The sequence below is a fragment of the Vombatus ursinus genome, unplaced genomic scaffold, assembly GCF_900497805.2.
Source record: "Vombatus ursinus unplaced genomic scaffold, bare-nosed wombat genome assembly UNPS02009205.1, whole genome shotgun sequence".
Classification (NCBI taxonomy): domain Eukaryota; kingdom Metazoa; phylum Chordata; class Mammalia; order Diprotodontia; family Vombatidae; genus Vombatus; species Vombatus ursinus.
In genome coordinates, this window is record NW_020948983.1 from 1095957 (window position 1) to 1108516 (window position 12560).

The 12560-nt window shown below is 40.1% G+C and overlaps 1 protein-coding gene across 2 annotated transcripts in view; it reads left to right on the forward strand.

The window, feature by feature from the left end:
* Positions 1-3159: 3159 nt before the first annotated feature.
* The window catches only part of CACUL1 (CDK2 associated cullin domain 1), an 83371-nt gene continuing 73970 nt past the window's right edge, over positions 3160-12560 (forward strand). The window contains exon 1 of one of the 2 annotated variants that reach the window (XM_027851557.1): positions 3160-3723. In XM_027851557.1, the coding sequence (XP_027707358.1) occupies positions 3189-3723 (535 nt within the window). In that variant the 5' untranslated portion in view covers positions 3160-3188. The remainder of the gene's footprint in view (positions 3724-12560) is intronic. The other variant, XM_027851558.1, reaches the window with a different exon arrangement.

Here is a 12560-nt window from a genome sequence, read left to right on the forward strand (position 1 = left end):
AAGAATCACCCTTCACTTATCAGGGCTCCTCTAAAACCTTGATGGGGAGATATAGGCAAACTCTGGGAACACAATTCATCAATGGGAGTGGGAGTTGGGATTAATATACTTAGGGCTTACATGAGTCCTTATCTCTTCCTTTTAGAACTCTTACCTTCCTCCATGGCTCACTTAAGGGTTACTTCCTTCATGAGAGGTCTTTACTAATTCCCCAAGTTCTGAATGAACTCTTTCCTCAAATTACTTTGTATTTGTAGTAACTCCTTGTAGCAGGACAAAGCTGTCCCTGGAACCTGATTGGTCCCAGCTTCCCTGATGCAGCTTCCTTGTTATTTAGGAGCAAAAAAAGTCCCAGACATGAGGAATCTGGGCCTTTGACTTGGTAGGTGCCTAAGACCATGTGAGTTGACATACTCAGATGACCTACTGACCAGATACATTTCCAGATGGAAACAAGAAGGGGCCATGTGCAGAGAAGCTAAGGGTCATGTATCCTTGTTGAATGTTCTTGATGTGTTAAGGCAAAATAAATCTCCTTTGTTAAATGTTTAATGACTTTTGAGTGCCTCATTTCATTCCAACATTTAACCTAAACAAAGAGGGTATTGGTGTGACAACTGCTTCTAACACTCCTTCAGGGCCACTTCCCTATCTCTTGCTCAAATTGGCTCCAGGTATTCTACCACTAGACTGGCTTGCTGTGTTACACATAGGCCCAGCGAAGTGTCTGATTCCTTCATCATCTTTTTCCAAAGATCCAAGTATTTTGCCATTCCCAGATTGATTAAGGACTTGCTCACAACTAGTTTACACCTTTGATCTTCTGAGAAACTAGAAAAGTCTGGGCCTTCTGTATTTACATTAATTGTGGTGGGGATATCCCACCCTTACATATCTAATTTGTATATATTTTGTATTTACTTGTATGTGATCATGTCGTTTTCCCCTAATAGAATGTAAGCTCTTTGAAGGAAGTGATTGTTTTGCTTCTTTTTATGTCTTTGTATCTCCATTCCCTAGCACAATGCTTTGCACGTAGAAGATGTTTAGTAAATGTTCACTGGATTGATTTAAATGCACTAATTACATTTTTAAAAAATGCATTTTATTTATGCATGTTGTCTTTATCTCAAACACCTAACAGTTTCTCTCCTATTCTAGACTAAACCCTCCCTAGTGAGAAAGAAAAGCCTTATCTGACAATGTATACAGTATTCTGCCCTACTAATTCCTCACAGCCTTTCTGCTGTAAGGAGAGAGGAATATTTTGTTATCTATTTCTTGGACCTCTATGGGTTTTTTCAAATGCTCAGTTTGTTTCCTGTGAGTGATCTTTTAATTTACATTGTTGAAGTCATTGTGCATATTGTTTAGTTTTAGTTCTGTTCATTTCACTCTGTATCAGTCCATACAAATCTTCTCATGTTTCTCTGAATCTCATATTCATTTTTCTTACTGTATAGTAATACCCCATTATATTCATATACCAAATTTTTTTTCAGCCATTTCCTAACGGATTCCCATTTTGTTTCTAGTTCTTTGCTACTGCAAAGAGCGTTGCCATAAATATTTTGTTATGTATCAGACATTTGTTTCTGTCTGACTTCTTTTGCGCTGAGCTCCAGTCCCATATCTCTACCTTAAACTCAATGTATACAAAAAGGAATCCATTATTTCTCCCCCAAATCCACTGCTATCCTCTGCTTTCCCTTTTCCTATCAACAGCAGCACAATCCTAGTCATCCAAGTTGCTAATGCAGAATCATCCTGTACTTTTCATAATCACTTACCACATCCAATCATTGTTCTTCCTCAATAACATCTCTCACTTGTCCTCTTCTCTCTGCTCATACAGTTACTACCTTAGATTAGGCCTTCCTAGACCAATGGCTTCTAATGGTGTACTTGCCTCAAATCTTTCCCCTAATATATCCTCCACAGTGTAGCCAAATTGATATTCTTAAAGCACAGGTCTGACCATGTCACTCCCCTGCTCAAAAAGCTCTAGTGGCTTTTATTGGCTGTGGAATAAAATACAAATTCTGCTCTTTGACATTTAAAGTCCTTTAAATCTGGTTCCAGACTGTCATATGAGAGCCAAATTGAGCAATTTACTGTTCCCCACACAGGACAGAATTCTTAGCTCAGACACAGCTTCTTATGTGAGGCCCTTCCTGAGATCAGCAACTCCACTGTTACACAAAATATTAAAAGGTTTTCTATGTAGGTTTTATGGAAAGGTACAGGCAAGAATGGCACAGCATGGATGGTTTGCAATGTGCACGGGGGACGGAGGGAAAAGGGAGTGAATTACGGAGATGAGCACTGTTGGACTTAAATATCTCACAGACAGCAACAGGCTATTTTATTAACTGGGCCTCTCAATGGGGTGAGCTGTCCAGGTGCTGCGTTGTCTTGGCAACCATGGGGGGGGGTGGGGCGGTGAGGGAGACTAGAAATTTCTTTCCACAGTCCCCCCCCAGCCCAGGAATTGCGCAAGCGCAGGTCACTTCCTGCGTCACGTGCTACAGAGCCCATCATTGGTCGCGCCATCGAGAGTCAGAACTCTGCTGAATCAACACGACACCCACCCCCCCCAACACGTGACCACTTAGCTGTGGCCCTGGCTATCCTGCCTATAGTGTCCCGGGGGGCTGGCGATAGAGGCCCCGCCCCTCTCGGCATCTCTTCCTCTTTTCGCTTCCGCCCACACCACGTGTTCTGCCGGGCCAGGTCCCCTCCTCCCTTCCTCCTTTTGCTTCCCCTTCTGCTCCTTCCCAGTGCCTAGCCGGAGCTGCTGTAAAATGTCGTGAGCGGCAACCGGCGGCTTTACGGCTCGGCTGTTACTGAGGCGAGCCCGGGAGCGCCCACCGGCAGCCAGGGCCGGTCACCGAGTCTCCTCCGGCTGTCTCACCCGGACGCGCTCCCCTTCTCCTCTTCCCCCAGGATCCCTCTCTCCTCTCCGCTCTTCTCTCTCCCCCGGTCCCTCCCCAGTCTCCAGAGATGTGAGCGCTGCCATGAGGCTGTGGTGCCCCCTGCCCCTGGGTTGAGGCGGCGGCAGGTGTCGCGGGAGGCGGGGAAAGGGGGCCGAAGGGGGGGGTGGTGGTGCGGGGTGCGAGCGGGGTGTGTGTGTGTGAGTGTGTATCGGGAGGAGGGGGAGTGCTGCGAGGCACCCCGGGGCCGAAGGCATGGAGGAGAGCATGGAGGAGGAGGAGGGCGGCGGCGGCGGCGGCGGCTACGAGGCGATGATGGACGACCAGAACCACAACAACTGGGAGGCCGCCATGGACGGTTACCGGCAGCAACCGCCGCCCCAACCGCCGCCCCCCTCCTCTTCTTCCTCCTCGCCCCGGGAGCCGCCGGGAGTGCAGCTGCTGGCCGTGGCGGCGGCGGCCTCGGAGAGGAAGGGCCCCAAGGAAGGGCTGGGGCCGCCGCCCGAGGCCAACGGGGTGACGATGATGATGATGAAGAGCTGCGACGCGGCCGCGGCCAAGGCGGCCACCGCCCCCACCCCTAGCGCCACCATCAACATCAATACCTCCACCTCCAAGTTCTGTGAGTCCTCTCCCGACCCTCGGCGTCCCTCCGCCCTTTGTCCCGCGGATCCCCCCTCCCACAGCCAGAGCTCGGTCGATTACCTGCCTGGAGTGGCCGCCGTCCATCGTCCAGAGAGCCCAAAGTTGGCACGATCGTTATCTCCCCGCTGGCAGCCACCCTCCCACGGTGGGGAGCCCCTCTCTCCTCTTCTTGTTCTCCTTGTCTCCAGAGGGCTGGGGGGTGGGGGAGGGGGGGAAGGAAGACACCTCCCCACGTCTTCGACTGTCCAGAAAGAGACAGCATCCCAGTGCTGTTTCTTGGGCTATTAACCCATTCGAAACCAACCGATCTGGGCGTCTTGGTGGAGCCACAAATCTAAGTGACCCCTGTCCATACCTCTAACCTAAAGAGACGTGGTGGGGTGGGTTTGCTTCCAGAGTGAACACAATGTTTTTTATTCATTGGGAGTAGTGATATGACTCTTGAAGGTAGTAATTATGGTCTCCCTTTCAAAGGCAGCGTTCCCGAAAATAACTTTCTCTAGCACCTGTTCCAGTTGGAAGTTTGTTGTTGAGTATAAAACTTTCTGGCCGATGAGTGATCTGGGTCAACACTGTGAGCGTATTTGAGCTTAGAAACCTGTCTGTTCATCCTGAACTAAGATGGTATACTCCTTATTTTTAAAATTCCTGAAATAAGGGTCCTGTTTGATTTCCTCAAGTGTTGAAAAAGCTCCTCCATGTTCATGGACCTCTGAGTGATTTTCTAAGTCAAAGATATCAGTTATAATAACTAGGTTATTCGTAGTTTTCTTTCCCCCCATTATTATAAGGAGTTTGTGTTCAGTGGCATCTGGTAAAGCAGCTTTGAAACTAGGTTTTCAGTTTCTGATTAATTTTGTTAAGCTGTACTAGTAATTGCCCAATTTACTGTGCAGATCAAATATTTGACTAAAAGTATCAAATTATAGTATTATACAAATTTTTACTAGAGGATAATGTATCAATGCTCATTTTCCACTTGAAGATGATGTTGATACCTAATTGTGTGGGTGTGGTGGGAAAGGACTGTGTACATAAGTAGTTTATCCTTGAATTGCTATTAAGGTCCAGGTTAGTACTTGTCACAATATGCAAATTGACTGTTTGACTTGTATAGGAGCTAAGAAGAGCTTGATTTGATGCTTAATATTTGCAGATATTAATATGAAAAACACTTAAGTTGGACAGAAAGTTAAACAGTAAATGAAAATCAAGTGCCAGTGAAAGTGTTTTTGATTCTATTACATTTTGTTCTAATTAAAAGATGTTTGAAAATAATTTGATCTGGAATTCAGGGAAAAAATATGTTTGGGTTTATTTGTTAAATCCTGAATAAGATTTCTCTGCATCATTTTGTAGGGGAGTTGATTGATCTGCAAAGAGGTCAGTAAATGCACACAGACCTTAACTGACACATATGTCTTTTCTTTTGCCTATTTGGCTCACAGGTTGCTTAAAAACCTTGCTAGGATTGAATTCCATTTCTGATTGATAGATGGCAGGTTTATGTACTGGCTGATTTAGTATATAGGATTGTTTCAGTGTTTATGCTTGGTCCTATTCTATCCTTATAGTTGGCCATATAACACATATTTTGCTCTTAACTATCTTCTGCATGTTTAGTCTAGTGGAGCTGTGCTACATAAAATATCTTTTTTGGGTTTTTTTTTTTTTGGTTAGGCAATGGGGTTAAGTGACTTGCCCAGGGTCACACAGCTAGTGAGTGTTACGTGTCTGAGGCCGGATTTGAACTCAGGTCCTCCAGACTCCAGGGCCCGTGCTCTATCCACCTAGCTGCCCCCCCAAAAATATATTTTTGAAAAAAGTAGATTTGAAAAAGGTTAAGTTTGAAAAAGGCTGCATTCCAAGACATTGTTGATGATCCTCTATGCCAACTGAATATCCCTTTAAGGAAATTACTAACCTGGGGTCCACGAACTTTTTTTTCCCTAATTTGATAACTATATTTCGATATAATTGGTTTTCTTGGTAATCCTCTGTATTTTATTTCATGCATTTAAGAAGATTATTCTGAGAAACAGTCCATAGGTTTTCACCATAGGGGTCCATGACTCAAGGTTAAAAAGACTTGCTCTAAGGTGACACTGATGAAACTGGTGACACCTGAAAAAGCTGGATGTACTGTTTGCAGAAGGTCCTATTCCATGTCTGTAAGCTCTACGGACCCCCCTTGACCTGAAGCTTATCATGTTGGTCTCTATTTGCCAGTCCCAAAATGCAGGCTTTCCTAACTTTTCATAATCTCTTTTTTTACCCCAACATTTGGCAAATTATTGCCACTTAAATATTTAGATGATAGATTGCTAGCTTGACTGCTTTCAGCCTTGTATAACTAACATCAAAGAGTTTCATGTGTTGGTTTTCTGGTTTAGGCTAATATATGACTTTCTTGAGGTTTGTTAACCTACAATGTAAATTCATTCACTATTTGTGTGTCTAGTCTTAGTTTAGTGCAATTGTCAGCAAATAGAGTTTCTGCTTCATTGTACCTTTAGGCATGACTGTAAAATTGACTAAAAACGCACTGACTTCTTCCCTCATTGATTGTTATGAGATGAAAGGATTGATTTAGCTAGAGAAGAATTTATTAATATCCTAACTTTCCAGACTCAGTTTTATAGATATTATCAAATATTTTTGCAGTGAAGTTTTGGTATAAAGATGTTTCGTATTCCAGCAGATAATATAGTTTATTTTAAAGCTCAGAGAACTTGTTGAAGTTAATGTTCCAAATTTACTCTGCAAAGATTTATCACTAATTGTTTCTATATAGCTCTTTATAGCTGCAAAGCACTTGAAAGTACATGATCTCACCATAGTCTCAAGAAGTAGTCAGTACCATTATTTTTATTTTTCCCATTTTACAGATGAAACAGACTTGAGTTGAAATAACTTTTCCAAGGCTGTACAACTATTGAATGCAGAGCCAGGACTTAACTCCAATCCAGTTGCCTCCTACTGTTTAATTTTTGGGCAAGACCTATGATTTCATTGTAGGAAACTCCCTTTACCAATGCAAATAAGCAGTTTCTCAGCACCTTCTAGTCTTAGAGTTGCTTGGGGCACTGAGGGGTTGGAACTGGCCTAAACCTACCCAGTAAGTGTCAGAGGCAGGACTTGAACCTATGTCTGCCTGACTAAGCCTTACTATGTACTGCCATGCTATTTCTCCACCAACTTATTGTACTGCTACCTCTAAATTAGTACCATGAAAAATAAGCAGTTATTAGAGCTTCAAGTATGACATCTCCAGCAGTTCAAAGGATGAGTAAACTTTTGATTTATTTTTTGCCAAATTTAATATGTATTTAAATTGAACCTTTGTCTCTAGTGGAGGTCTTGATGGTCTTTGTGCTTTTCCTGCAACTACCACGTAGAGATTGTGTTCACTTCACATTATTGCATTACAGCCTAAAGAACCATGTTGTAATTTTAGAAGTGCATAGTGGTGTTGTACAGTAGCTGTTCCAGAGGAACTCAGATGATAATCTTGCCAGCTGTAGAAAGTGGCAGGCTACCCTAAGCAGCTTTCTGTTCTTAAAAATACTTGGTGAAGCTTTCTCAAATTCCAAGGCTTCTCAGCAGAAAACACCTATATCCAAGTTAGATCTGAAACCATAGAAGAAAAGGCTGGGCAAGAGCATATTTTCAGTGCAATTTCTTGTGTGTTATATATTCTGAAGGGTTAGAGTGAGGAAAGTATAGTGAGGCCTTTCAGGTAGCTAGAATGTTACAGATTATTTCTGGAATGTAGATTATATGATTTAGATACTTGGAAAAGGCCTTAGAAATATTGTCTCGCCCCTGCATATTACAGATGAAGTTAAGGCCCCGAGAGATTGTGACTTTCCCAAAGTCACTAAGTAGCACAGTTAGAATTTGGACCCAGTTCACCTAAATGTAATGCTTTTATCATCATTGGTAGGGGAGTGGGATGGAGAGGAATAAAAGAATCTGACTGAAGAAGAAAAGTGTGCGTGTGTATGTATGTATGTATAATGCCAAAGTTTTAAATTTCATTTAATCTTGTCAGACACCAGTGCTGTTACGAAACATTTTATTTGAACTACGTCTTTACAATAAACTCAAGGATTTTGCCATGGCCAAAATTTCTGTATCCAATATTGTTACAAAAAAAGCAAAAACAAAAACAAAGAACCCTCTTAAAATAGTCTTTCTTAGCCTGCTTTTGTAACTGTTGTCGTTTCCTTGGGACTTATCAACATATCTGCCATGATTTGGTTTACAACTTGGCAAAAAAGGCAAGAGTGATAAATGGGGCATGGTTTTGTTCTTTTTAATATGCAGAAAGCAGATGTAGATGATTTTGTTTTCCCTTTTACTGGCATACTCTTAGATGCAATAGTGAATCCCGTCTTGTACTATAAATGTCAAATAACTTATTTTTTATTATCAGAAAGAAACTGATCTACTAATGCAGATTTTTAAAGATATATTTAAAACATTACTTTCTATTTTAAAAATTCTGACTGTGTGATAAATTTGTCAAGGGCTAGACTAAAACTTTTAACCTTTGTGCCTTGAATATATCAGAGCAGGAGAATATTTGGACTATATAAGTGGAGAAACATTTTAAGTTCCATACAAAAAACTCTATAAACTACAAATATAATTATCATTCTTCTACGTATACTAAAACAGATTTACTCCACTGATTTTTACTTCCTCTAAAAAGTTATTAGTGACTGATTTCCTTCTTCATAAATGCAGTGGACTTTTCTTATTTTTTTTATTCTCCTTGACTTCCCTATGGCAACAGATATTGTTGACTAATCCATTCATCCCTGAAGTTCTAGAGTGTTTGAAGATAAATAGGAGAACCAAACAAACACAAAACCCCAGAAGTCAAGTGAGAAGAGAGTTTCAAGGAGGATTGGGTTAGCTAGCTGCTGTCAGGTCAAGAAAACTGAGGACCTAGAAAAGTTCCCTGAGAGATACTGCAGAGAAGCAGTCAGGTAGCAGGTAAGAGGTGGACTTAAGAGTCCCTAAGATATGTGCTGTAGTTCTACTTCTGACATTTATTACTTGTGTGAAACTCCCTGGTCTTTATCTTTATCTACTAAGACCTTGTCAATTATACTAAAGTTGGTGGAGTGAGTTGTCTAATTATGGATCCAGAGCACATTGTTGTTTCTCCTTTGCTAGTCGTTTCTTTTCTCTGTAGATCTCTCCTAAATTTATATCCCCTATCCTCTCATCTGCACTCCCATCCGAATTTTCAGCAGCCTGGGAGACAATTTACTTGAAGAGTTTGAGAGGATTTGGGGACACCTAGGAACAAAATAGAATGTGTCTTTTCAAATTGCTTCTCTCCTCAAAAACCAGTTCTTAGGTATCCCAGTGGTCATTTATCATTTCTTTAGTCTCGTAGGTTAGAAACCTTAGAGCTAAAAGGGACTTTAAGTTATCACATAGTCCAACTCTTTTATGTTACAAGTGAGAAAAGCTTAATCCTAGAGAAGTAAAGTGAATTGCCAAAAGTCACACAGTAACTAGTAGAGCTGGATATCAACCTATTTCAGTTTATTTCAAATCTGACATTCTTTCCCTTACACTATCTCTTTATTCTCTTTCATTCCTTGTATCCAACTTGTCACTAGTGCTTGACTATTTCTTGCTTTTGGAACATGTCCAATTTAACCCTTCTTAGTCTAGTGCTCCCACTTTAGACCAAATTCCTAGGCTTTGGAGCAGGAAAGGGCCTTAGACGTCCTCAATAGCAACCTTAATTTTACCTTATATTTGTATTATTGCAGTTATCTTATGGCTGTCCTTCCCAGCCTCCATTATATTTATCCTATACATTACTTTCTGGCTAATCCTCCTAAAACATTTTTGTTAATATTGTACCTTGCTCAAGAGGCAGAGTGGATAGTGGGAAGGGTATTGTATTCAGGAACTTGATCACTGTGTGACTTTGGTTTCTTCATCTTTTAAATGAGGGGTTTGGATTATGTTATTTCTAATAACCTATGAATTTAAGCTTATGAACCTATAGTAACTTTTTTTTTGCCTTAATAACTCTGTAATTTGGTGCCCAGTTACCTAGTCAATCTTATTTCCTTCTATTTTCCTTCTAGTCTTTAACACAGACTTTTTTATTTTGCCTAGGGGGGTCTTCTCCCTTGTATGAGATATCTGGAATACTCAACTTGTTAGGATTTTCTTTACAATTGAAAAAGCTGAGATATAGAGAAGTTGAGGTTTTTGCTTGAGATCATAAAAACCAACTCAGAAACCAAACTCTTTTTCCAGTGCGTGATTGTGGGTTCATGGATTGAGAGCTGGAAGGGACCTTAGAAACTTTTAAGTCCAGCCCCAATTGCCTTGGCATGCTACAGGTGAATAGAATTGATCTGAATGGTCATCACATTTGTGACAACGACTACAGGATGAGCCTACTTAAGTTTGGGGCCAGTATTAATTTGTCTAATGTGTTAAAATTACCAAATAGCCCTTTTGTGTGCTTAAGGTGACATTTGCAAATTCTGGATGTTTTACTTTTTTTTTTTTTTTTTAAAGAGGGGTGAGTGGGTGGGATTTTGTAGGTCTAAAACATTAGAGGATGAAATTGTGTTGCCTGTGTCAAAACAGTAAAAATAGTTTCTAGTTGCCCCCTTGCTTTTTTGGTTTCTTTGCATTTGCATTTAGGAAGAAGACATGCTTTTGCAACTCTTACTTGAAGTTCCATTTCAAATTGTTTAGACTTGCCTGGGCATTGCCTGATGAGACATGTTGATGACAGTCAAAAGATTTCAAAGATTAAAATTTGGAGTTATGACATTAGTTTTTCATGGAATATTTAACAGTGACCACTGGCTGGCTTTCAGGAGTTGCTGAGATTGAGTAGATTGGTATAAGTAAATTAATGGCAATTAGTCAACTACTATAGTTAGGACCAACTCTGAATTATTAAAGCTTTCTCTGATTTCTGATTTTAGTATTCATTTGTTCCCTGTGCTAAAGTTACTTAGCCATTTTGAATCTTTTAAAATTTAAAGCTGATAAATTGTGAAAATCTGGGCAATTGTGAAAATCTGGGCCCTCACTGTTTTCCCAAGTAACAGTTTATCAGGCAGGACTGAACTAGTTAGCCACTTTAGCCTGAATGGCATTAACTTATGTGTGTATGCCTCAGACTGTTTGATATATAAACATTTAATCTGGCAATGGTTGCTGAAGTTGTGTGGGAGTTGAGAATACTTTTATTTATGTTGGAATAAATTATAATCATTACCTAATTACTAGCAATCTGGCATTTTCAAAACCTCATATTTTAACCAGCTCTACCCACTTCCAAATTTATTTTTATGAATGCTTACTGTTCTGGTCTGAATCACTTGAGTAATAAGTATAATATCACCTGATGTTATAGTTGAAACCATCCATACTTTTTACATTATATAAATATTTATTTAATATAAGATCCTTGAGAGTAGGGATTATTTCATTGTTGGTGTTTGTATCTCCAGTGTCTAGCACAGTCTTTTGTAGACGCTTAATAAATGTTTGTTGATTGACCTAATAGAAATAGTATTTTTTACTAAGTAATTTAGTAAATATTTTTTGTCAAGGTTCTTATCACATGGTAGTATGCAGCAAACAGACAAGGCATTAAACTGACTCCTTTGGCACAATGGATAGAGTGCTTAGTCTGGAGTCAAGAAGACCTGAGTTCAGATGCAGCCTCAGACACTTCAAGCTGTCATTTAACAAGTCATTGGCAAGTCATTTAACCCTGTTTGCCTCAGTTCCTCATCTGTAAAATGAGCTGGAGAAGGAAATGTAAAATCACTCTAGTATCTTTGCCAAGAAAATCCCAAAAAGAAGTTATGAAGAGTTGGACATGACTGAAAAATGACTAAATAAAGAAAGCTAGACATTGATGTTTTTACCTCTTAATAAACTAGTTATTGACAAGGTACTTCCTAAATGTATCATGTACATTGTAACAGTAATTAGAGAAACTAATGCAGGGAGACAAATTTGACCTTATAGGTATTGAACCTTAGAATGAGAATCCATGATAGTGATGTGATAGTAGCATTAAAGAGACATGTGAATTTAAGGAAATCTAGGGAGCAGAGGACAGAAAGCATGGTACAGATCATTTGAGTGAAGAAGAGTGGAGGCAGAAGCAGAGGAGTATTTGAGTATTTTACAGACCATCTGGAAATCAAGAAGAAATTTTTGAGGAGCTTGGGAAATAGCTCACAAGCCTATAGCAGTATGCTACAGTAGGGGTGGGGGACATGAGACATCTCGACATCTCTTGTAGCTCTCCCTGCTAGGACAGCTAATAATTTTTTTTATTTACCTTAATTATAACTAATATCATTCATAAGTCAAGATATTGACAGTTTAGAAGAGAGGTGTCAAACCTGCCCACTTCCAATACTCCCTACTATAGCCCAAAGCAGATTAAAATATAATTGGGAAATATTTAACAAAATAAATAAAAATGCAGTAAAACATAGATAACATTGCATTTGAAAACTAAATTGATATGTGCCCCACAGGGATCCTTACATGTGGATTGTGGCCGCCTCCTCCCCTCCCCCAATATTTTTTTGATGCTGCTGGGCTAGAATATTAAGCTAAATTTGATAAGAAATTTAATAGGAACTCATATAAAGTCTCTTTCTTAGGTTCAGGAAAATCAGTTTCATGAATATAAGATAAGGGAGTTATGGATAGACAGCAGTTGAGATTAGGGGGTGGTTTAGTACACTTGAAAATTCATTATGAATCACTAGGTACTCAAGAAGGCAAATGTGACATCAGCATACATTCAAAGAAGTGTAACAGAGGAGTAAGGAGGTGTTGGCTCTACTCTGCTCTGTCTTGGTCAGACCACTTTGGAAATACAGTGTTTGCTTTGGGGTGCTACCATTTAGGACTTAGTATCTAATCCTTGATTTGATTTAATTCAGCAAACAT